At 40.5% G+C, this 24,888-nt stretch overlaps 1 protein-coding gene and 1 long non-coding RNA gene across 2 annotated transcripts; both read left to right on the top strand.

Annotated features, from left to right (window-relative positions):
• The first annotated feature begins 6,654 nt into the window (after positions 1-6,654).
• LOC138971132 (uncharacterized) lies at positions 6,655-9,924 on the top strand. Its single transcript, XR_011457174.1, has 2 exons — positions 6,655-8,191; positions 8,932-9,924. It is a non-coding gene; the product is annotated as an uncharacterized lncRNA (long non-coding RNA).
• A 5,264-nt stretch (positions 9,925-15,188) lies between these two features.
• LOC138970175 (uncharacterized) lies at positions 15,189-21,151 on the top strand. The gene is made up of 17 exons (XM_070342667.1): positions 15,189-15,234; positions 15,599-15,697; positions 15,831-15,930; positions 16,087-16,176; positions 16,281-16,422; positions 16,932-17,058; positions 17,225-17,493; positions 17,646-17,752; positions 17,883-17,941; positions 18,055-18,263; positions 18,453-18,532; positions 18,725-18,863; positions 18,980-19,112; positions 19,359-19,469; positions 19,636-19,791; positions 20,072-20,163; positions 20,407-21,151. The coding sequence occupies exons 1-17, from the start codon at positions 15,189-15,191 to the stop codon at positions 20,608-20,610; spliced, it is 2,163 nt and encodes a 720-aa protein (XP_070198768.1). The 3' UTR covers positions 20,611-21,151.
• Positions 21,152-24,888: the final 3,737 nt, after the last annotated feature.

Here is a 24,888-nt window from a genome sequence, read left to right as displayed (position 1 = left end):
CCGCCGAGGCCCCGGGTGGGGTGCAGGGGCACCGCCCCGGCGGGGGGGGGGGGGGGGCCTGGGGGGCAAAGCCTCCCAGAAGCCGAGAAAATTTTGCATTTGTGAGGTCATTTTTTGGTCTTTTCTTGCAACTGGGAATCAAAATGACACATTTTCTATTAATACTAGTGATAGTGTAGCGTGTGACTTGACTTGTGGCCTATGATGATGGACTTATAACGGGGAGGGCAGGCCGTTGTCGACTTGATGTTGTTCATAAATTGAAATAGTTTTAGAAGACCAAATAAACCGTAAGGGAGTTGGGGGAAGAGCATATTTTTTTTCTTTTCTCTGAGAGGTACATCGGATGAACCCCCCCCCCCCCCCCGCCAGATTCGGCCAGGCTGAGTCAAACACTACAATGCAGCAGGGTCATCCGGCAACGACAAAAAGCGGCGGGTGCCGAAGACATGCCGGTGTCACTGCGAACCTGCCCTGAACTGTGATGCGCATATATATGCGCTAACACTGATGGGGAGATTAATCAGGTCGTGAACAACCTAACCCTAACCCAAATCCTTACCCTAACCCTAACCTAACCCTGGTCAACCTCACCAATATTAGTATGTTATTCAACCCTACTCAAAAAGTTATGAACCGATTTTAAATCTCTTTTCAGAGTTTGGTAAAGCTTAATGAGTTCGACATCTCCTGTAAGTTTCATTGCCAAACCCTAATTAGTTTAGCGGGTATTCCCGAAAAACCACAGGGTCAGTGCTAATATTGGTGTTCATGGCCTAACCGGAAAAACTTAAAGTCCAAATTAAAAATATCCTTGATTTTCTGCGGCCTTTTTTAACCCCGCACATGATCATAAAATAACATTTGACATATGAAAAAAATATTTTGGTCATGAAATATATCCGGGGTAGATTATAGTGATTTTCTGTGTAAGTGGACATGTTGGTGACATTTTGGTCACTTTTTTCAAAATTGATATTTTTGGTATACAAGTATATACCAATCGATTCTATATCAAAAATGAATGTGTTCTGTGCAAAAAACTTATTCCGGGTCAAATTAGGTCAAAAGTTATTGACAAAGTTATTTTAGTCATAAACAACACCGATATTAACCCTGGCCGAAAACTAATCTATAAATAGCTCAGCTGTTTTTCAAGATAGAAACTTGTACCTTATATGTTTTTTCATCTACGCATCATTTTCAACACGATGGTATCAATGTTATTTAAAAAAAAATAAAACCAATTTTTAAAATTTTTGACCATTCACTACACCTTCACCGTTCAAGATACACATTTGTTCCTTCTTTTACAAATGCAAAATTCATCAACAGCTACCTCCTACAACAAACAGAAATCAAATCCAATAAATCAATCAAAAGTTATGACATCAAGAAAAAATGAACACCAATATTAGTGACTTTTTCACGTTTCAACCCTAAAATAATGGTTGCCAGGGTCAAGCATTTCCACTTAGTTCTCAAAGGGCTGTGTTATATATGTTAAATGGCATTACAAATAAGGCACAATTTTAAAATATCTCAGCTCTAACTTTATTTTTCAACCTTTGAGAGCCATAAAACAATTACAGCTTTCTTTTGCCTGTTACAGCCTAATGCATAGTCATAGGGTGGTCAAACAAGAATAATATACATAAGAAAAAGGCCAGGATCATGATTACGAAGAAAAAACCCACTTAAAATCAATATTAAAAATTTTAGCTTTTTGAGTTGAGTGAAATTTTTCTAAGTCCAATTTAGTCTTGGACTGCACCAATATTAAGGTTAGGATCAACCCTGAGATTGTAAAAAATAATCATAAAAAATCAGTGCTTGTTCTTCTATTACTTTTAAGTGCACATACTAGTCTGTAAAAGTAGCGGCTACAATATCAAGGGTTGAAATGGTGAAAATAGGTGAAAATAAAAGAAAATCCTTCTTTGATCCAAAATCAGCATTTACTTTCATATGACATTAAGTGTCAAAATTTAACCTAGGATTAGGGTTAGGGTTCCAATTTGTTGCTTGCATTGTACTGAATCAATTTCTATCCATGCACACATGCAAAAATGGACATGGAATTTATTAGAATTTTTTCCAATTTTGGGGGTTGAAACATGACAAAGTCAACTAATATTGGTGTAAATCGTAAGAAGGTTTTTTTGGCGCCAACGCTATTAAAGAGAGACAAGTGATTGCTTGAAGTAATTAAGGCTTGGAAAAGGTAGATGTCAGTTCTGTACATCATTTAAAGTGTTGAAACTTGAAAAATACAATCTAAAAAAGGGTTAGCGCCACTGTTGTAATTTTTTGACTTTTTCATTAATATTGGTGTAGAACATGACTATTTTCAAACTCAGTAAAACATACATATCTAATGATTGGATAGGCCTAGAGAGAAAAGCTAAAGTGATTTGGAATCATCATTGTATGCTCTACCAAACCCTGTTCGACCCTAGGGGTTTTTAAAAAAAATCTCAAAAATTCTCAAAAAACTTGAGGTGTTGAGAAGTTGCATCTTGAAACGACCTGTTGCTGCATTTTTAGCTATATCTTTCTCAAATATATTTTTCGTGTTTTTTCTTTTCAGAGACAGGTAGGTAGTCATGCAAAGAAGGTACCCTGTGATTTTCAAGGAAATCTAATGATAATTAAGTAGATGTGCAACGCCAAGGCACTGCATACCCCAGCGAAAGACAAACCTCTCTCTCTCTCTCTCTCTCTCTCTCTCTCTCTCTCTCTCAAACTGACACACACACACACGAACACACACACACACACACACCCCAAGTTACACTGACACGTACACACTCACTCACACGCACTCACTCACTCTCTCACACACACTTCATACACAAAAAACACCCCCCCATACGCACATATAGACAGACGGACATACACACCTTTACAAACAAACACACATACACACACACATACACTTACGCACACGCACAAACACACACCCACCCACGCTCTCTCTCTCTCTCTCTCTCTCTCTCTCTCTCTCTCTCTCTCTCTTTCTCTCTCTCTTTCTCTCTTATACAAACAGACCCACACAAACACACACACACACACACACACACATGTACATACACACGCATGTACGCACGCACATAGACACACACACACACACACACACACACACATTGATTCACACAAATCTCATACACACAAAACACACGCTCATACGCACATACACGGTTGGCCTAGTGGTAAGGCGTCCGCCCCGTGATCGGGAGGTCATGGGTTAGAACCCAGGCCGGGGCATAACTAAGACTTTAAAATGGGCAATCTAGTGGCTGCTCCGCCTGGCGTCTGGCATTATGGGTTTAGTGCATGCTAGGACTGGTTGGTCCGGTGTCAGAATAATGTGACTGGGTGAGACATGAAGCCTGTGCTGCGACTTCTGCCTTGTGTGTGGCGCACGTTATATCTCAAAGCAGCATCGCCCTTATAATTATGGCCCTTCTTGGTCGGCTGGGCGAGCAAACAAACAAACAAATACGCACATAGACAGACGGACACACACACCTTTACAAACAAACACAATATACACACTCATACACACACAAACATACACACAAACTCATGCACACACACATTCACACACACACACACACACCCTTTCTCCCTCTCTCTCAGTCTTTCTTACACACACACACACACACACACACACACATACACACACACGAGTACAGACTCATGCACGCGCACACACACACACACACATACACACACACACACTAACACTAACACTAACACATGTGCACAAAATGAATACACACACACGCGCACACACACACACACACACACACACACACACACACACACACACACACAAACAGTAACACTAACACATGTGCACAAATTGAACACAAACACACACACTGCGCGAGAGAGAAAGACTTCAGGGAGACATGACGTCATGATGCATTAATTGACGTCAAAGTCTTTCGACCGTGACGTATTCTTCTTACGCGAGCTTTATCCATAGACTTGGAAACTACGGAATTTCTACCCGTCCAAAACGGCCTTGGGTGGCGTTTGCTGAAAAAATGGGGGCGACTATTGCACCCACCGTATTTTTGTTAGTATGGTCCCAATTTTTGGTGAACTTCCATCTCCAACTGTAGCACGTAGCCGGGCACAAAGAATCCTTCTTTATCATGTATTATTCAGTATGCACATTTCTCAAGTCGATTACAGTATTCACGACTTTTTTCCGTGACCTTTCGGATTTCATGGGGGCTGCCATTTTGTTCTCATCTCCTCAGTGTGTTCCGGTCTGAAACCGGTTTAAAACACCACTAGGCGGAAACCCCAAAACAATGACGGCCGCCTTTTTCGAAATAACATTTTCAGAGATTGTACACAAAAACAACGCCCGAACGGAAAGACAGAATGTGTCTTTCGCTAGATTGCAAGTCAGGCTTTTCACTTTTCCGATGAAGACAACCGCTGAGAGTGAAGAAACGACGCTGTTCTTCTTCTTCTTCTTTCTTGATGTGGACTGGGTTCATCAGAACGTCTGTAGTCCAGCGGCGGAGTACTGGGTGATTGGTTACTGATATCACTGATTTTGTTCGACTTCAAAATCTCCAGTCGCAGACGACCTTCGCTTTCGCAGTACAGTCTGTAGGCAGGTGCAATGTTACTCATTTTGATCAGCTCGTTTACGTATATTTTTTGCATTCAGATCAATTAGAATGATTGGAATCAAAGCAGGAATAACTTCGGCATGCAAATGCATTTATTTGGCGAAATCAGTACAGCAGTAAGCTAGATTTTTTCCCTTCAGTTTGTTTGCGTGACTGAATTTTGTCTTCAAGAATGTACCACTTGCTTGATTTTGATTGTTTGTTCAGCTCATTGGCACGAAATGCATCTTGCAAAATATCAATTTGTTGAATGAAAACGGAATAAGTGACGTTCTAACATTTATCTGCTTGCAAAAACAATCGCAAGGATAGATCTATCTGCTTCATTGACAGACAGATTTTCATTGAATTTAAAAAGCATGACTCGGTTTGCAGGCTCTCCGATTAGATCTATCTAGTGTTTGTGTTCTTAGATTTATTGGCCATGTGGGCTGTTTACGATCATAACACAGTGTTTGTTTGTGCCGGTGCAATCTGCAGATCAAAGGGGATTGACCACATGGTGATGCAGTGATCAATGCAACTTGTGTTCACCACTCAATGCCTTCCACCAATCTCAATGGCAAAACGAAAGGTACAGTAACATGCTTGTGATTTCACATTATGTAATGTCTCTGGCGATCAACATAGTTTTTTTGGCTCACGAAGTGTAGCCTATGCGATCGTAACTTTGTCTGTCTGTGCGTTTGTGCGTTTGTGCGTGTGTGTGTGCGTGTGTGTGTGTGTTTGTGCGTGTGTATGTCTGTGGTAGAAACTTTAACATTTCCGAGTCTATGTGTGAGTGGTTATCCAAGACTATGGATAAAGCTCGCATAAGATTACGTCACGGTCAAAAGTGTTTGACGTCAATTAATGCATCATGACGGCATGCCTCCCTGTAGTCTTTCTCTCTCGCGTGGTGTGTGTGGTCTCGGTCATTGTTATTTTGAGCGGGCCGAGACTATTTGGCAGTCGTGTCCCTGTAAGTAGGCTACATGCAGACAGACAGATCTAGATCTAGTGTCTCTCTTTCTTGCACAGTGTCACCTAAGCTTACTGTGTGTGTGGGTGTGTATGTGTGACGGAGTGATTGAGTTTGTGTTACTGTTTGTTTATTTCTTACGTGAGCCTTGAAGGCTTCGCCTCTTGTTAACTCTAGTCTAACTGATCATGCTTATTACTATTACTATTAGTATTCAATTACATACGATATATTCTCCGCCCCAGCTCCACCCTCACCCCATAGCACTGCCAATCAGCCTCTACACTACAATCCAACAACTACACCTCTAAAAGACCCCCCCCCCCCCCCTACCCTCCGTGCAACATATGGTCATAGGGAGTGCTCTAATTGTTCCAGAACATACCCGACCACACTCAAACACAGGGTACTGACAAAGGAACTTGTTTTTCAGTCTCCATCAGGGCTGTCACCTAATATATGCAGACAGGTGTAACGGACGTTTTAGCAGCCACTGTACCACACATGTCATATAAAGGTAAATATAGGTATGTTAGTATATTTACAAACTGTTCACTCTGTTGGTTTTTCTTGCAGCTTTTATTCAGAAACTCTGTAAATTGTGGCAATTACATATGCAGACGTTCAACTTATTATTGAAGAAATAGAATCAAAATTGGTTTATTAAGTATTTGAATTTTGATCATGTGATCAGAGAAACAGTTTCTTGAACAGCTAAGCTACAAGTGAAGTACAAGGACAACAACATAAACAGGTGACTGGAGACTCAGGCATTGTTTTTTTTTTTAAATATGCACAGCAATGTTTACTCAGTACTGGGGGGGGGGGGGGGTGGATTTAAAGTGTTCTTTTGGCTTCCAGAGAGGTGCTACGCCTGTTAAGATGGAAATGAAATAGAATAGTTGATGGTGAGGGTTATCACAAAACAGCAAGGATAATGTTGCATGCCTGTATTTTCAGTTTGAGTTTAAAAAAAAATTAAATACTAGTTTTCTGATTAGCTATAATTCACGTGAGAATATTGTAAGATTCTACCTTTTTGACTCACATGCGAAGCAAAAGTGAGTCTATGTACTCACCCGAGTCGTCCGTCCGTCCGTCCGTCCGGACGTCCGTCCGGAAAACTGTAACGTTGGATATTTCTTGGACACTATTCAGTCTATCAGTACCAAATTTGGCAAGATGGTGTATGATGACAAGGCCCCAAAAAACATACATAGCATCTTGACCTTGCTTCAAGGTCAAGGTCGCAGGGGCCATAAATGTTGTCTAAAAAACAGGTATTTTTCACATTTTTCCCATCTTCTCAGAAGTTTTTGAGATTGAATACCTCACCTATATATGATATATAGGGCAAAGTAAGCCCCATCTTTTGATACCAGTTTGGTTTACCTTGCTTCAAGGTCAAGGTCACAGGAGCTCTTCAAAGTTGGATTGTATACATATTTTGAAGTGACCTTGACCCTGAACTATGGAAGATAACTGTTTCAAACTTAAACATTATGTGGGGCACATGTTATGCTTTCATCATGAGACACATTTGGTCACATATGATCAAGGTCAAGGTCACTTTGACCCTTATGAAATGTGACCAAAATAAGGTAGTGAACCACTAAAAGTGACCATATCTCATGGTAGAAAGGGCCAATAAGCACCATTGTACTTCCTATGTCTTGAATTAACAGCTTTGTGTTGCATGACCTTGGATGACCTTGACCTTGGGTCAAGGTCACATGTATTTTGGTAGGAAAAATGTGTAAAGCAGTTCTTAGTGTATGATGTCATTGCTAGGTTTAGTTATTTGACCTTGACCCTGAAGGTCAAGGTCATGTAAAGGTCAAGGTCAAGCATGTGAGTCGTATGGGCTTTGCCCTTCTTGTTTAATTTTTTTTTAATAAGATTAGCTCATTGAGTCTGACAGGAACATAATTGAGGAATGCTTATAATTTCTTGGCCAGCTAAAAAAAAATTAAAACCCTTGAAATGAAGTTTACGCAGGTTAGATGTGAGGATATCTTAATTGGGATAATGCATTTACCAGTAATTACAACGAGAGATTTACTTAGAAAAACTGAAGTCATTCATAAACAATAATTATGATTACAATCACAGAGTAAGGGGAAACATGGCCTTTGGTCTGGAACAGCAGCTGGAATGGTCTACTTGTCAAACCTGCCTGAATGTGCTTTTTTATTTTTGTATACCTAGTGTGAACGACGTTTAGGTATTTGCAGACTAATTATTGTATTGCTGTTGTTTGTTTGTGAGTTATGTTATGGTGTGTCCTAAATTGGTCGGAATTTGTTGAGTAACAGTATGTTCTCATTTGTAATTTGTTTCTCCATGACCCCAGAGGAACAGACTTCATATTAAAACCTTGAGACCCTGAAAATACTGTTTTTTTATTGGGGATAGGCAAGCTCTTGAATTCTTCAAGCCTTGAGAAACTTTCCAGTCTGATATACATGTACCAGAAAAAAGTGTGATCCTAACAATAACATGAATACTTAATTCAATATGTGCAGGAGCTACTTCGGCAGACCCATATGGCTAGTATCACAATGCAGGGAAGGTGAGTTCATTGATTTATGTTTTTTCCACCTTTTCTGTGTTTGATGTCAGCCGTGATTACCCAATGAGAACTTCAAAACATGTTGCTGACTTGCGAAAACCCAACCATGACATCTGATGTAGTTGTGTAGCCCATCTAGAGGATAGAACATCTAATTTCGTGATAGCATAGCAATGTTGTGTACCTGACTAAATCTCTGCACATCACAGTGAAGTCTTACTTTATGATCATATGATTCAATACCCCCCCCCCCCTCCCCCCGACTAAACAACGAAGAGCAGGCACTACACACTCACATAACTACCAACTCCACAATGTCATTTCAGAATCAAGCAATCAGGAGAATGAAAGGATTCACCAGTGCTCCGCCACTCGGTTGGATAGCCATCACTATGCACAACAAAATCCATTATTGAGGGTTTCTTGGTCGTTTCTGAAGCTAGGGCTTGGAAGCTTCACATACAAATATTCCTAAGAAAAATCCTTGTCCTTGAGTAAGATTCCCAGTGAATGGGGCCGAAAACAACAAAAATGAATACTATTTTTTTTTTAAATCAAAACATTGTTAAATTTGTTATCTTACTCATTGTGAAAGTATGACCAAATCTGCGACATTGAGGCAAACAAGTTGGGGTGGGCCTTAAACTAAATACTCTGAAACCAGCAGCTGCTTTAAGTAATTGTATGTGTGTTGTCATTATGTACTGCTTGCACTAAATGCATTTTCTTTATCTCCTCAGAATCGAGCCACCCAGAGAAAGACCATTGACATGCAGGGCGCATAGTAAAACATATAGAATTATGGCGTGCAAGTCGGTCGACAGGTGCCAGCCATTATCATCATAACAAGCAATGCAGATCATAGTTCCTTATGTTTTATGTTGTGCACAAGTCCCTAGATCTGCTTTAATTTTAATGTAGAATTTCATTATCAGATAATTTGAAACATTTTGTTTAATTAAATTGTAAATACGTCCAAGTCAATTTGCAGCATTTTTTCTTTATTGTTCTTCTATATACCCTTAAAACTAACACATAGTAAAAACAAGAAATGTTTGTTCAAGGGAGATCATCTAAAGCTTGTTTTTTTAAATCTGTAAAATTGCATAGTGACATCCTCCAAAAATAAAATGTCTTAAGAATAAAGGTATCTACACGGGTTGTCTACCTATTTCTTGATAGCTTTGCTTTTAAGTATAACTTTTTTTCTCAGAATATTTTTTTTAATAAGTTTTATTCAAGGGAGGCAATAAAAAATATTTACAAAAATGTGTCCAATTGTGTGCTTACAAATATTAACATTTCTTGTAGCCCCAAGAAGTGTGTTTTGTCTTGTAACTATTGTGATTTGAGAGCTTTAGCACTGAATGCTTTGCATCCTAGTGTGAATAGCATTGTAAAGCTTGCCTCTTGCTAATTTAGAGCAGTAGAATAGAAAGCAGCCTACTCCACAATCTTCTTTCATATTCTGTGCATACTCCTTGACAAGAGAACCACGAGATTTGTTTTTATTCCGATGTTGCCTTTTCTATTCAATTAAATACTTAAATCCTACGTGCAACACAAACCTTTTTTGTGTTGGTTTGTTTGTTTATTTTTATATTTTGTAAGTATAGACCGTACTAGAGACCAGTCTTTCACCGCCGTATGATTGATCTGGAAATCTCCGCTAAGCAGTTCAATAACATAATTAGTACATGGCTAAAGCATTTTTGCTACTCCACTCAAAATATGTCTAACTACGCACTCGTACTCTCTCCCTAACATAACACTTGTTCATGCAAAATTGTTTGCGGATTAGTAAAATTTGCGTGAAATATTGAATTGCGAATTTTTTTTAATTTTTGTTGTTGAAAATTACGTAATCTTCAAAATAGATGAGTGTTTACTGAAGCGATAAACTATTTATACAAGTTAATAACAATGGTTTGTAAGATCAAATACAAACCAGCAATACAACTGCTGTCGATAGATTACCCCCCTTGACTTCTCTGTCTGTTGGGTCAAACTACGCCAGACATTTCTCTTCTAGTGGCTCCATAGCATGAGATATGTGCAGGCTCTGAGGCAGAAACTGCTTCGTTCTGAACTTGAATACATCGGTTCCTCTCAGTTACATAGTCTTTTAATTCCTTCTGTCGTTTCAATGCAACAGGTAATCAAGTCTGTGAGTGTTGCATACTGTATCAAGTTCTGGTGTATTAGCGATCAAAAGGTTTACGAGGTAGTTGCAGAATCGATGTTTTTACGTACCTTTCTGGTCAGTTATCAGGAGATAAAAATTAAAAACAAATGACATGTATGCAACATAAGAGGCTAAAAGGCTAAGAAACTTGATGCCTCATCTGTCTCGGTTGCTAGTCTTCATCGTTCATACTCATAGCATATAGCAATACCATTTGTTGTGTAGAATCAATATGTTATTTTTTTCTGAAATAAAATATTCACGAAGAGGGTTCGATTCTGATCGAGTGAATATATGTGTCAAAAGCTGAATAAAACAATGCGTTTGTCTTTGACTGGTGAAGTAGAGCTGAAGCTTTTTGTGCTGGATGTAAGCTTAGTTGGTTTTATCACACACACACACACACACACACACACACACACACAACCCTGATGTTTGTCAAAAATGTTGCATGTTCCTGCTTCACAAATGCCTGCACAAAAGCACACGGATGTACACGTACCTACCTACATACCCGTGCAAACAATCTACCACTGCAACACCACAGCCCCACACATTTATCCAAAAGTTGTCTGAATATCAATACTGGCAATCTTGGTATTGAACGGGGAACTCTACTTTCATGGCGTATGTGGTCTAGGTCTCATTTTATACATGCTAAACCACCCTTACAAAATAAAAAGCCACACATCGTGTAAGCTAATCGACTAAGCAAAAACCAGACACGCGAACAAACAAAAAACGAATACTTTGATTTTCAACAAACTTAATAACAGATTTAGGTAAATAATTATGCCATGCAAGGAACATTTCTATTGAATTCGGTCGATGCTTAGATCTAGAAAAACACCAGCTCACTTTATGGGGATTTGAATAGTGCTGTTTCATGAGTTCCAGATCTAGACTGACAAGGTAGTAGAACATTTATTTTTAGCTTGCAAAATTGAACTTGCCCTGCAGTCACCTTAAGTCGAACTGCTTTCCCTGCCACCGGGTGCAGCAGTTTGGCGGGGGGAGGGCCATAGAGTCGGCAAACTGGGAGTGGAACTTGACGAAATGTCACCTAGGGCCTAGTACGATAGCTTCTCTTCGGATTGACGTACAAACAGCGTCAGGGCCGCTTCAAACTTACATACGGATTACGATTCCTATCCCCAGTTTCTCATGTTGGTAACCACTGGCTATTTGTCAGATGTGTCATTCTCCCACATTTGAACGATGCTGTAGTGCGAGCCGGTCAAAATGCCCTTTAGTTGTCAAACCACGTTCTCTTTTTCCGCACAAACTGTTTTGCGTTCCGGACCGGAACACACTGAGGAGATGATCATTGACTATTTCTGATTGGACAATGATGCCAACGCCCACATGACCCTAGCTACAATGTCAAGGTCGGAAAGTCGTGAATAGCGTTCACGGGATACCTCCAGCTTCGCTGGGAATATAGCTCTTAAGTCGACTTTTTGGAGCTCTAGGGTTAGACTAATGTTTACTAATATTGGTGTAAATTTAAAGAAGGTTTTTTTGTCTTCATTTTTTTTTGTCATTAGACATTGTTTTCACCAAAACTAACATGGGCATTGTGTAAAGATGCATTTTATGTACCTTCTCTGCCAAAGGGAACTTGATTTGACTAAAAATAGACTTTCAGTGAACTTAACAAGATGTGGTCTTTCTTTTGTTTATACTGATGAGAGTTTTGCTTACCCAAAGCCCATATTTTCAAAAAGTGCCTCATTTGGGCCTTTATAAAACATAATTGAGAGCCAGGTATTGAAGTGACCTAGAAATGTCTAACCCTGAGCTCATGATATTTTTGTGCCTAACGTTTCTAATATTGGTGAGGTTCATTCTTTCACTTCTTGTGACGTCACTTTTAGGTTTCAAACACCTATATTTTCAAAAAGTGCCTCATTTGGGTTTTTATTAAACATAGTTGAGAGCCAGCTATGCAGGTGACCTAGAAATGTCTAACCCCAGAGCTTGATTTTTCTGGTCCTAACTTGCTAATATTGGTGTAAATCTATATAGCAATACTAAAATGACCACATAATGGTCAGTTTTTAATGAAAAGATCTATAGATCACTATGTGCCTTCTTTGAACACTTCCAGTAAAGCCCAGTCAATGATTTTAAGAATACATCAAATTTAAGGTGTATATATTTTTTGCAAAGTGGTTTTTATTTGTGAATTTGTAATATGGTTAACTTAATATTTGTCTGTGTTTATGTATTTCGTCGGTTATTGTTTTTGTGTGTTTATGTCCAACACCACACTGTAATATTTCATTACTGGGAAAATAAAGTATGTTTGACTTGAATTGAATTAAAGTTGTTCTTTCCTATTGAAATCAGAATGTAGTGCTTGCACTTGTATATACATGTGTGTATGTGTTCATAAACAAACGCAAAAACAAACAAACTCACAATCTATCACACACACAAACACACGCACACACACACACACACACCCACACACACACACGCACACACGCTCACGCACATGCTAGCTCACTCTACAGTCATTGCACACACTTTCACACTGAAAATCAACATCACACACGCATTCCTGCGAACAGAAAGAGAAAGTTTTTGCAAAAGCTTCTTTCAAAGAGTCACATTTATTTGTTCTAGCAAATCAACATCAGTTGGGCTGTGATCCTCTGGCAAGCCCCCACCTGTTCTGCAAACATATAGAAAGACGAGTGAGACAAATGTAAATGACAGTGGCACTAGAAATCTGAATGTTGTCTTAAAGTTTAAACCTAAATCTTGGACACTAACATACCAACGCTCATATTCGCACAAGAACAGAAACACACACATACACACACACACCGTGCACACACACACACACACACAGTGACACACACACACCCCCCACTACACACACACACACCGTCTGTGACGCACACACACACACACACACACACGCGCGCGCACACATGCACACACACGCAAGCACACACACACTGACACACACACACACACACACACACACACGCACGCACACACAAACGCAAGCACACACACACACACACTCGCACGCACACATACATACATACACACACACACACACACACACAAACACTGACACTGGCACACACACACACACACGCACGCACACACAAACGCACGCACGCAAGTAGCTGTGTACTCTAAGTTACTGAGCCACGCCTAGCGCGCAGGGGGCGCGGCCACATTCCAGAATTGCGTCTGGCATCACTGAGCCAGTGCCAGTGGGGAGCGCTGGCTGTGTACCTGTGTTATTTGACGCTGCTGCTGTGCTGTGTAGTAGTGATCCATCACTTCCGGCAAGAAGTAACCACGTGCGTGTGTTCTTTAACAGCAGGAAGCAACTACTTTCGAATCAGTGAGTCTCTTATATTACTAATTTTTCATTTGTTTTGTAGAAAACATCATAGTCTTCAACCTTTTGTATGAAGTTTAAACTTTACTTAACTTTAATAGTTGTGTGTTTTTGCGGAAAAAAACAGGTTTGATTATAGTTAGACTGGCTTTGTTTAACAAGTACTTGCCAAGTGTAGTGACCATTGTTCAAGACTGTGTTTTGTATTTTTCTTTTCAGTGGAAACAACAACTTTTTACAAGCAGAATGCCAAAGGGGGGGCAAGGGGTGGGAGAGGTGGGAGAGGGGGGAGAGGAAGAGGTAGACGGGGAGGAGGCAGGGTGGGGAGTAGGGGGGCTGGGAGAGTGAGGGTGCTGGAGGAGAGTGATGGGACGAAGGAGATTTCAGTGGGAACGGGGTGCAACTTTGCTGTCACGTTGCATCACATGTCGCCATCTGAGCCGATTAGTGCGATTATGACTAGGCAGAGGAAGAGGACAGAGGGGGGAAGGGGGGCAAGTCGGAAGGGGGGGGGGGAGAATATGACAGCGAAGGGGAGAGAGAGCGCAGGTTGGGAGGAGATGGGAGAGAGTGAGGAAGGGGGTTTCTTTAAGGGAGACAGAGGTGAGGGGAGAGAGATCGCAGGTGGGGAGGAGGTGGGAGAGAGTGAGGAGGGGGGTTTCTTTAAGGGAGACAGAGGTGAGGGGAGAGAGAGCGCAGGTGGGGAGGAGGTGGGAGAGAGTGAGGAGGGGGGTTTCTTTAAGGGAGACAGAGGTGAGGGGAGAGAGATCGCAGGTGGGGAGGAGGTGGGAGAGAGTGAGGAGGGGGGTTTCTTTAAGGGAGACAGAGGTGAGGGGAGAGAGAGCGCAGGTGGGGAGGAGGTGGGAGAGAGTGAGGAGGGGGGTTTCTTTAAGGGAGACAGAGGTGAGGGGAGAGAGAGCGCAGGTGGGGAGGAGGTGGGAGAGAGTGAGGAGGGGGGTTTATTTAAGGGAGACAGAGGTGAGGGGAGAGAGAGCGCAGGTGGGGAGGAGGTGGGAGAGAGTGAGGAGGGGGGTTTCTTTAAGGGAGACAGAGGTGAGGGGAGAGAGAGCGCAGGTGGGGAGGAGGTGGGAGAGAGTGAGGAGGGGGGTTTCTTTAAGGGAGACAGAGGTGAGGGGAGAGAGAGCGCAGGTGGGGAGGAGGTGGGAGAGAGTGAGGAGGGGGGTTTCTTTAAGGGAGACAGAGGTGAGGGGAGAGAGAGCGCAGGTGGGGAGGAGGTGGGAGAGAGTGAGGAGGGGGGTTTATTTAAGGGAGACAGAGGTGAGGGGAGAGAGAGCGCAGGTGGGGAGGAGGTGGGAGAGAGTGAGGAGGGGGGTTTCTTTAAGGGAGACAGAGGTGAGGGGAGAGAGAGCGCAGGTGGGGAGGAGGTGGGAGAGAGTGAGGAGGGGGGTTTATTTAAGGGAGACAGAGGTGAGGAGCAGATGGAGATGGCAGAGGATGATGGAGACAGTGTTTATTCTGAAGTCTACGAAGGTGAACATGCATCTATCTTTTTGTCTGTCTGCCTATCTGCCTGTCTCTGTCTGTCTGTCTATTTATTTGTCTGTGTAATTGTTTATGAGTCTTATTATGTGTCCGTGATTCTTTAGGCACGCAATTATTGAGTATTCTGCTGACAAAAACAGAAGAAAAAACCAAACAACACAATACAAACACTGTGTTTTTACAACGTTTGCAAGTTTATTAATCAAAATATTGACACTATTTAGTCTTTAGCGATCTTGTGTATGGATTTAATGTATAGTCAATGCATAGTCAACAAAAACGTACTGTTTGACTTTGACAACAGTGTTTAGTTTTTATCTGAGTTGATGCTTAAATTTGTTTTTGTCCACAGAAGAACCCCGCACTGAAGCCTTCTTTGACTGTGACATGATTGCGGACAGCGAGGAGAGTGAAGAGGAGATGTGGGATGAGTCGGAGCCGGATGACTTTGGTGAGCCAGGTTCTTTCTCTGTCCTTTCTTTTCTGTTAGTTTTAGTTGTTGTTTTCTTCTTTATGTCTGGCACATATCCCTCTGCCAGGTAGATGTCCCAGATTCCATTTAACAAAGAACATATTTCTTTCAGATAAAGATCCCAATTATGATCACACTGCTGAGGAGCGCCAATTGGAAGAGGAGCAGTTGGCAGACCGTCGCCGAATGGAGATTGATGCACTTATCACGGGGTGAGTTGTTGTTTTCATTAGCCGGTTTTACTTCAATTTATGTTGAAGTAACGGGGTGATTAACGTCTATGTATTGCTTAAAGTTATCATTTTCATTCATGGATTGCTTTGACATGGAAACTGATAATGCATTATTCCAATATTTCCTTTTTGCAGTCCTCTGGTTGAGGAGGAGGTCACTGCCATACCACCTGCAGACTGCAAGCCCAGGAAGACAGCCAGTGGGACGGGACACATAAAGAAGAGGTGTGAAGCTATATGTACACAAGTTTGACATGTATTTGTACGCTTCATGATCGAATCTTGAAATTGTTTATATCCACATACTAATAATCTTGTTCTTGTCTTAGGCCCCAGAAAAGGTGCCCACTTCCACACTGCTCAGCACAGGTCATTCGGATGACGGACCACCTTGTGACGAGGCACAATGTGCCTCGTCCAGAGGCCAGAGAATGGTTCAAGCAGGATGGGGCCCGGGAAACAAAGATGCCTGTAAGCAAGCACACTTCAATTTCATCTTTATGTGTCTATTGTTGTCTTTAGTCCGCTGTCTGTGAGTGCGCTTTAATGATTTTTCTTTCTTTTGCATGACTAATCATCATCAGTCTTGCATTTGTTTTTGTTTCACCAGAGGTCCAAGTGCAACATCTGCGGGACGCTGCAGACCAACATGGGCCAGCACTTGTCCCGGAAACATGGCCACGCCCAGAAAACAAAATCCGCTTCCAAAGGTACAAATAACTCTTTTTGAGTCACTGCAGTAAAACTGACTCCATGTAATAGGTCTGTCAGGCCCTTGCAAACCACCTTAACCTGGGCTTTTCTAGGAAAATTCAAAAGCGACTGGGTTTAAATTGTGTGTGGTTGTAACCCCAAATGAGCTTTGCACTTTGAAATCTGTTTTGGTGACACTTTTCAGTGTCAAAAGTGACATTTTGCTTTTCTAGTTGATCTTTTGGACTTACACATACAGAAAGTGGAATTTGATGTTTTTAAATCAGCACACAAATCGTCTTTCCTTATCTGATTCATCTGCATTATTATCTTATGTTGTAGGGACAGGGTCCCGCAAGCCCTCAGAAGGAGGCTGCAACATCCCGACGTGGATTCCTAAGTCAGTCCTCAACAGTAAGCAAACTTTATGTACTTATTTATGTGCTGTACTCTTCTGTGTCTGTAGTATTTTTTTTTTAAATCTTTTTTCTTTTTTTGTTGTTGTTGTTTGTTTTGAACTCTAAGACTAATTAGTATCACAAAAAAAGATGTATTTAATAATGCTTTTTAATTCTTGTAGGAGACCTCTGGGCGCAATTTCTGACCTGGCTTGTTGAGGACAAGCGCATGGCGGAGCTGGAGGCCAATCGCACCGCGAAGCAAGTTTTGAATTGGTTTCAGGCCGTCGATGTAAAAGTGAATGTACACCGCCTGTTCCGCAAAGCGACCAGCGACAGCGATTACATCGCCAAGACTTACTTCGACATCAACATCCTTCCCTTGGTAAGGGAAGTGGAGGTTGACAACAGGAGGGGGTCGAATGTGGTCAACAAAGTAAACCGTGTCAAGGTAAGATTTCTCGGCTATAAAATTCACAAATAAACACTGCTTATTTAAAATTATTAACTGAGTGTTTGTAAGTTGTTGTTTGTAAGTAACAATAACATGCTAGTCAACGAAAAGATGCATTTGACTCTAAAAGTGTTGTTGTATTGTTGCAGAAATGGTGCGAGTTCATTGCTGAGAGCAAGCACTTTTTTCTTGAGAACGGGGGCGGCTCCTTGGACGCTGTATCAAGATTCAGCAAAAAACTGACGGATTGGAACCAGTGAGTCACAGTTCTTGAGAACCTATTTAGGAAATGTCTGAGAATGTGACTGTTATAAATGCATGTCTCTTGACTTTTTTAAAACTTGCTCCTAATAATTTTTTTCTTTTTCTTTGTTTGTGTGTTACAGTCGCATCTTTGGAAAGGCGAAGAAGACAAGGGACAGTGTCATCAGACACCAGACTCAAGGTAAGAACTCAACGTTTTGCTTGAAAGTGCTATTATGCTGTACTTGTTGATACAATATGTAAATCGTATAATGAGTATGAGATAGAGTCAGAATTTGTCATTATGTCTTTCAGACCGGTCGGATGTTTACAACGAAATCCGGAAGAGAAATACGACACTTCAACGGAAGTGTCACGACGAGCAGAACCCGACGAAGCTGCGAGATGCCTTCATCGCCACCCTCCTGGGCATAAACATTGCCCGGGCGGGTGAGGTGATGAACCTCACCTCGCAGGAGGTCTTTGCTGGCACCGAGGTAGACCAACACTGGGTTCTCATGAGAGTAAGTGTTCTTAACATAGTGTTAGATTCACAAAGTATCTTTATATCTCCCTGTAATCTAATGTTCCCTTCGCGGTTGATTGGGCGCTAAGAGTTAACATATCTATCTACCTATTGTTCACAGGAAATGATAACCTATGATTATCATTTTCTATACTAACTGTTTTCATATTATGAATTATCTATCTAGGTTCATCAGCACAAGACCCTGATTGAACATGGACCAGCCAGCCTCTACCTTCAGAGGAAGACTCATGTCCGACTGGTCAAGTAAGTAAACGCACACTAGTTATTTGGTGTTCCATAGTGGGTTCTTTTCTTGTTTGTATGTCAACAACTGCTTCTTGATAAATCGTGTTTTTTTCTCGTCATACAATTAACACTAATGCTCTGGATATACCTCATAACATCAAGCTCAAACTCTTCATCATGACATTAAACTGACACTTTCTTCTTTCACAGATTTGTGAAGGCACACGGGAAACAGTGGGCCTTTGTCACAGACTCTGGCAGAAAAGTGGGAAACAGCCAGATGGCCAAAATTATGGCTGCCAATCTGGGTGTGACTCCATCCAAATGGAGAAAACTCTTTGCCCATCACGTGAGTGTCATCTTCATCATATATTAGGATGTCAAATCAAGCTACTTAAACAGTTAATTGTTTTACACTGGTTTGTTTATAGATTGCTATATATACGTGTTTTGATATGTTTACAGAACCGTCACAAAACAGAACAATTTCGGGAGAGCGTCATCTCTAAGATGAACCACACCGGCGATACTCATCGCCGGTGGTATGAGGGGGTGGCCGCCAAGGACACCTACCTTGAAGTTGTCAAGGTTGCTGCAGGTAGGAAGAAATCTATTTGCTTGCTTGTTTAGGACTTATGTACTTATGCCTGTGACATAGATAACAAGTGTCTCATAGCCTTGTTTGAGGACCATTTTCTCCAGTGTTTCAAATCTACATCATGTTGGCTTCAAGGTCAAAGCGCCAGGTGTTCTTATGTCTGCCTCTCTGTTTATATCAATTAAACCGAAATCTATTTTCCTGCTTTATCTTTTATCTTTTAAGTCTGCCTCTTTATCTCTTCAGGCCAAGGCCATGGCATATCAGCTGCGGAAGCCCAAAAGGAAAAAGAACTGATGAGGATTCGGGGTGAGCTGGAGAGTTATCCTGAGCCATCCGACACTGACGAGGAGGATGGTAAGAATAAAGACATTTTGTTGTAGTTAATTACACGTCTACTTTAATACTATGATCACATAAAAGGAAAACTAATTTGTGTGTGTACCAAAATAAATGTTCCTGCCAGCAAACGAAGACTCATGATAAAAAACCTACCTTGTTTAACAAGTCTTGTGCTGTGCAGAAGACCAGCCATGTGCTCCAGGCTCCTGCTCTGACCCCGCCTCTGCTTCTGCCTCTGCTTCCGCCTCTGCGGAAGCCTCTGCTTCCGCCTCTGCTTCCGCCTCTGCTTCCGCCACTTCCCCCTGCGCTGCAACCCCTGCAGCACCGAAGTTTATAGGTGTGTTTCAGATGTTTTTCATGATAGCTTTTATATGACATATATATGTGTCCTGCTTTGAACCTTTGCAGTATAACAATATTTAGGGAATAAGTAAGTATACTTGGGATAAAAAGATTGTAAGACAATTTAGGCATTACTCATTGGATTTCATTACTCTTCAGTGTGGAAAAAACTCACAGCATTTTAGCACATAACTACAAGCTAAGCATTTGTTAAGTTACATGCATGAAACAGCATAAGTACTTGATTAGTAACATGCTGTTTTATGTGCTTGCAGACTTACCGCCTCCTCTGACAAAGGCAGAGCTGCCGGAAGAGCTCAAGGTCATCGGCTTCATGTTGCCAACGCGTCATTTCATGAAAAAAGATGTAAGTTATTTAGTTTTTGGTGTCAATTATGCAATTTGTACACCTGCTTTGCTTTGCGTTTGTATTGTCTTTTTAGTTATTTGATCTTATTAACATGTTCTTAATTGCTGCCTCCCAGACCCTGTATATGAAAACCTGTATATATTCTATCTTTGATTTTGTTTTCAATACTTATTGTATACCTGTATTGATAAGCGGACATAAATCAGTATCTTTCTAAACATGTGTTTCTAATTTCCACAGTATCCTCATAACAAGAACTCGCCATGGGCTTCACCACGGCTACTCCCGTGGCTGCACTACTACCTCGGCGGCTACCGAGGCAACAAAAACGTTGGGGCGAAGGTTATCAGGGCATGCCTGCGGGCAATGCCTAAAGCCAAGGAGGAGCTGGCCACAAAAACAGTACAGAACATTCGGGACAAATTGCGAAATTGGTACTTGTGAAGTGTGGCCAATTCCTCCCTTGTTTAGGCATTATCTGTTGCCTCAATGCCTGTAAATCCTCTAATTTATTGATATTTATTATTGTGTTGAGTGACTGTATTTATTAATTAATTTATTCTTTTTATTGATACCAGCTTCTGTGATATGTATAACAGTACAACATGAACATATTGTATATTTTGTAAATACTTTTATACAAACGTTGTATGTCATAGCATGTATTTGTACTATTAATAATTTATATACATTGCATTACATATCTATTGTATATACTATCAATATTTTGTATATATAGTATTATAGCCAAGGAGGAGCTGGCCACAAAAACAGTACAGAACATTCGCGACAAATTGCGAAATTGGTACTTGTGAAGTGTGGCCAATTCCTCCCTTGTTTAGGCATTGTCTGTTGCCTCAATGCCTGTAAATCCTCTAATTTATTGATATTTATTATTGTGTTGAGTGACTGTATTTTTTAATTAATTTATTCTTTTTATTGATACCAGCTTTTGTGATATGTATAACAATACAACATGAACATATTGTATATTTTGTAAATACTTTTATACAATGGTTGTATGTCATAGCATGTATTTGTACTATTAATAATTTATATGTATAGGTTACAACACGAGTGGTTTTTTATATGGCTTGTATTTCAGTCAAGACCCAGCGGATGAATATCATCGGGAGACACGAGCCTCTGGCGAGTGGCTCTCGATTGATATTCCCGCTGGGTCTTGACTGAAATACAAGCCATATAAAAAACCACGAGTGTTGTAATCTGTATATCCCATTCTACCATCAAACACAAAGTGTAGACTACTAGCGGCACTGTTGCGATCTGTGCAGGGTAAAACTGTTGCCAGCGAGACTTAGCCCTTTTGCAACCTTAAACTAAGTGACCGTCGCTGAAAAAATAAAACGAATGAGTGCATCGATAAGTACGCGGTAACACTACTTTCAGACCATTTAAAAGCTTTAAGTAAAGGTTCATAAGTTGCAAGAAAGTTATGAAGTCGAATAGACATTAATTTAGTTGAAGCGCACAATTCTTTTGTTTTGCGTTTCAGGTCGGCAGAACGGGCGAAACGGGTTTGGGACCCATTTGGCTTACTCGATTCAGAATCGATTCCACGTTGTTTTTCTCGAACGTGTGTAATTAGGCTTATTGACAGAGAAGCAAATTTTAGGGAACAAATATGTAGGTTTAGATTTAACCATTTGCTCCCTATTTGAAATGTATCTACGTGATAAACTGTTTTGCGAGTGTGTTTGCATGGATGAACTTAAACTGGTATGGGTAAAACGCGACCGACACGTCTGTCACCGCCGATTGATTGCATTTTGAAGGAATATGACTGGATTACGGAAAAATATGTGGACTTACTGCAGAGCCAGGCAAAAGAGTAGACTTGCTCGCAAAACACGTGAAACAGCCGATGTTTGATAGCTGAAGGCGCACACCAAAACACACTACCGACAGATTCTCAAAAGTCGTCTGCTAACGATGCAAGGGGAGGGTACTCGTGTTTTTGTTTTGGTTCGCTAGCATCTGGTTATCTTGTAAGTTGAATGTTCGTTTTTTTCGACCTGCATTGCTTTCATAATGAAAGAAACTTTTGCTTATTGCATCTCATACATCAGATCAGATCTGAGATTCATTTTTGCGTGCAACTGATATGGTTTTCTGAGCCGTGCAATACGATTTTAGAACTTCATACAAATGTGTCACATTGTTCGGCGCGAGGTCAAAGGTCGGGAGGAAAGTAGTCCTTTGCCCAAATCGGAATCTGCACTATCATATATTTTTTGGAGTCCATGATGTATTTATTGAGCTATAAAAATACAACATATATACCCATACTGAAGTAACAGAGACAAAGAAGGGAGGTCATGGGATATATATATATATTGCATTACATATCTATTGTATATACTATCAATATTTTGTATATAGTATTATATATGTTAAATACACTATCTATTTATTGTATTGATATGTATCTACTCTTAATATATTGTATATATTGTAAAAACAAACTTTTTCTTTCCTTCTGCTTGAATGCGTGTGAGATTTAGATTCTGAGTGTAAAAGTGTGTGTTATGCCTGTGGATTGAATGTGCGCATGAGTCAGCACGCACGCGCGCGCGTGTGTTTGTTTTTGTGTGTGTGTGTGTGTAAGATTGACAGTGAGTTTGTTTGTCTTTGTGTTTTTATGAATACCTACACAGGCACATTTTGCAGTACAGACACTACATTCTGATTTAAAAAAACCACTCAAATATTCGAACGCATAGCCATAGGGTGATCAAACAAGAGAAAATGACAACGGGAATACTTATTGACCATACATATGAAAAGAAAATCAAACAAGCAGTAAGGAAAGAGAGAGAGACAGACTAGACAGATTTAAAACAAGTTTTACCATACACATACACGAACACACACTCACACACACACACACACGCGTGCACACATGCACACACACGCACGCACACACACACACTCACACACACACACACACACACACACACACACGCGCACACATGCACACACACGCACGCACACACACACACACACAAACACACGCAAAGAAAATAAATTTAAATCAATATCACAAATTTTGGCTTTTAGAGTTGGGTGAAATTTTGGATTACACCAATATTAACCCTGAGATTTGAAAAAATATTCATAAAAAATCACTACAATATCAATGGTGGTAACAGGTGAAAATTAAAAAAAATCCTTCTTAGGAGCAAAATCAGCATTTACTTTCATATGACGTTAACTGTCAAAATTTAATCTAAGGTTACAGTTAGGGTTCCAATTTGTTGCTTGCATTGTAATGAATCAATTTCGATCTGTGCACACATGCAAAAAAATGTGCATGGAATTAATTATGATTTTTTTTAATTATAACACTATATAGATTGACACCAATATTAGTTCCGTTAGGCCAGACCCCAGACCCTGACTGACTTTTTCATCTAATATTGGTGAGCCCTGCCTAATGGAACTAATATTGGTGAGTTTTAAAAAAATGACCACAGAATGCTTAGTTTTGACCCCAAAGGTCTGAAATTAACTGTGTGTACTATTTAAATGCTTTTGAACAGACCCGATGGAACGAAAATTCGAAAAAAATTTTTTTACACTTTTGAAACTATACTTTTGGTCATTAAAGTCATAATTTTTATTTCATCAAAATTTCCTTTTGTATATCGATTTATAATAACCTTAGGGTTCATAACGCCAAATTTCAATCATCTAGAACAAAAACTATGACTTTGAGAGCATTTTTAAATTTCTTGATTTTTAAGTTTAAATTTGTCATATATTGGTGTTTCTGGACATACACCACTATTAATTGACCACTTTGACCCCAGGAAGTCAAAACCCGATTTTTGCCATCTAAAAATCCTAACCCCATGAAAAAGTCAAAAAAGTCACCAATATTAGATGGGGCCTCACATATATCAGATTTGGATAGTCATAATATGCACCAATATTTTTGAGCATGACGGAGGATCTAATATTGGTGAGGTTCAGCTAATATTGGTGCTGTTGGACATACACCAATATTAGATGACCATACCCCTTACCCTAATCCTAACCCTGATCCTAACCCTAACCCTAACCCGGCCCATGGTTTGTTCGGCCTCTGAAAGGGTCGCATTTTTTAAGTCCAAACTTGGCGCATGCGCATTGACTGCAATCATAAGAAGGATTGTTCAGCAGAGGTTTCACTGGTTCGTGACACTGACCAGTGTGGCGATTTGAGATTGGCCCGGCCTGTGGTCACATTACCCACTCGATATATACTCGAGACTGAAACTGCTGATGTTGTTTCCTGGTGATTAAAGAAGTGAAATCATTTAAGGACGAAAAGCATGTCAGTTTCTTGCATGTGAAGAAAATTGGTGGTGAAATTTACTAATAGATTTCACCCCCAAATTCGATTTCTTCGAAGACGTGTACCGAGTGGTTACGTCGGCCTTGAATGAGAAGGGAACATTTTATCAATCAATCAATCAATCAATATGAGGCTTATATCGCGCGTATTCCGTGGGTACAGTTTTAAGCGCAGGGATTTTTTATTTTTTAGTTTTTTAGTTTTTTTATGCAATTTATATCGCGCACATATTCAAGGCGCAGGGATTTATGTATGCCGTGTGAGATGGAATTTTTTTACACAATACATCACGCATTCACATCGGCCAGCAGATCGCAGCCATTTCGGCGCATATCCTACTTTTCACGGCCTATTATTCCAAG

Source organism: Littorina saxatilis, linkage group LG7, assembly GCF_037325665.1.
Source record: "Littorina saxatilis isolate snail1 linkage group LG7, US_GU_Lsax_2.0, whole genome shotgun sequence".
In the NCBI taxonomy this organism is placed as follows: domain Eukaryota; kingdom Metazoa; phylum Mollusca; class Gastropoda; order Littorinimorpha; family Littorinidae; genus Littorina; species Littorina saxatilis.
This window is presented reverse-complemented; position numbering and strand designations above follow the sequence as displayed.

Coding starts and splice junctions, on each gene's coding strand:
- LOC138970175 (XM_070342667.1), top strand. CDS start 15,189: ATGGCAGAGGATGATGGAGACAGTGTTTATTCTGAAGTCTACGAAG. Junction 17,059..17,224: donor TCCTAAGTCAGTCCTCAACA/GTAAGCAAACTT, acceptor TAATTCTTGTAG/GAGACCTCTGGGCGCAATTT. Junction 17,942..18,054: donor CATCAGACACCAGACTCAAG/GTAAGAACTCAA, acceptor TATGTCTTTCAG/ACCGGTCGGATGTTTACAAC.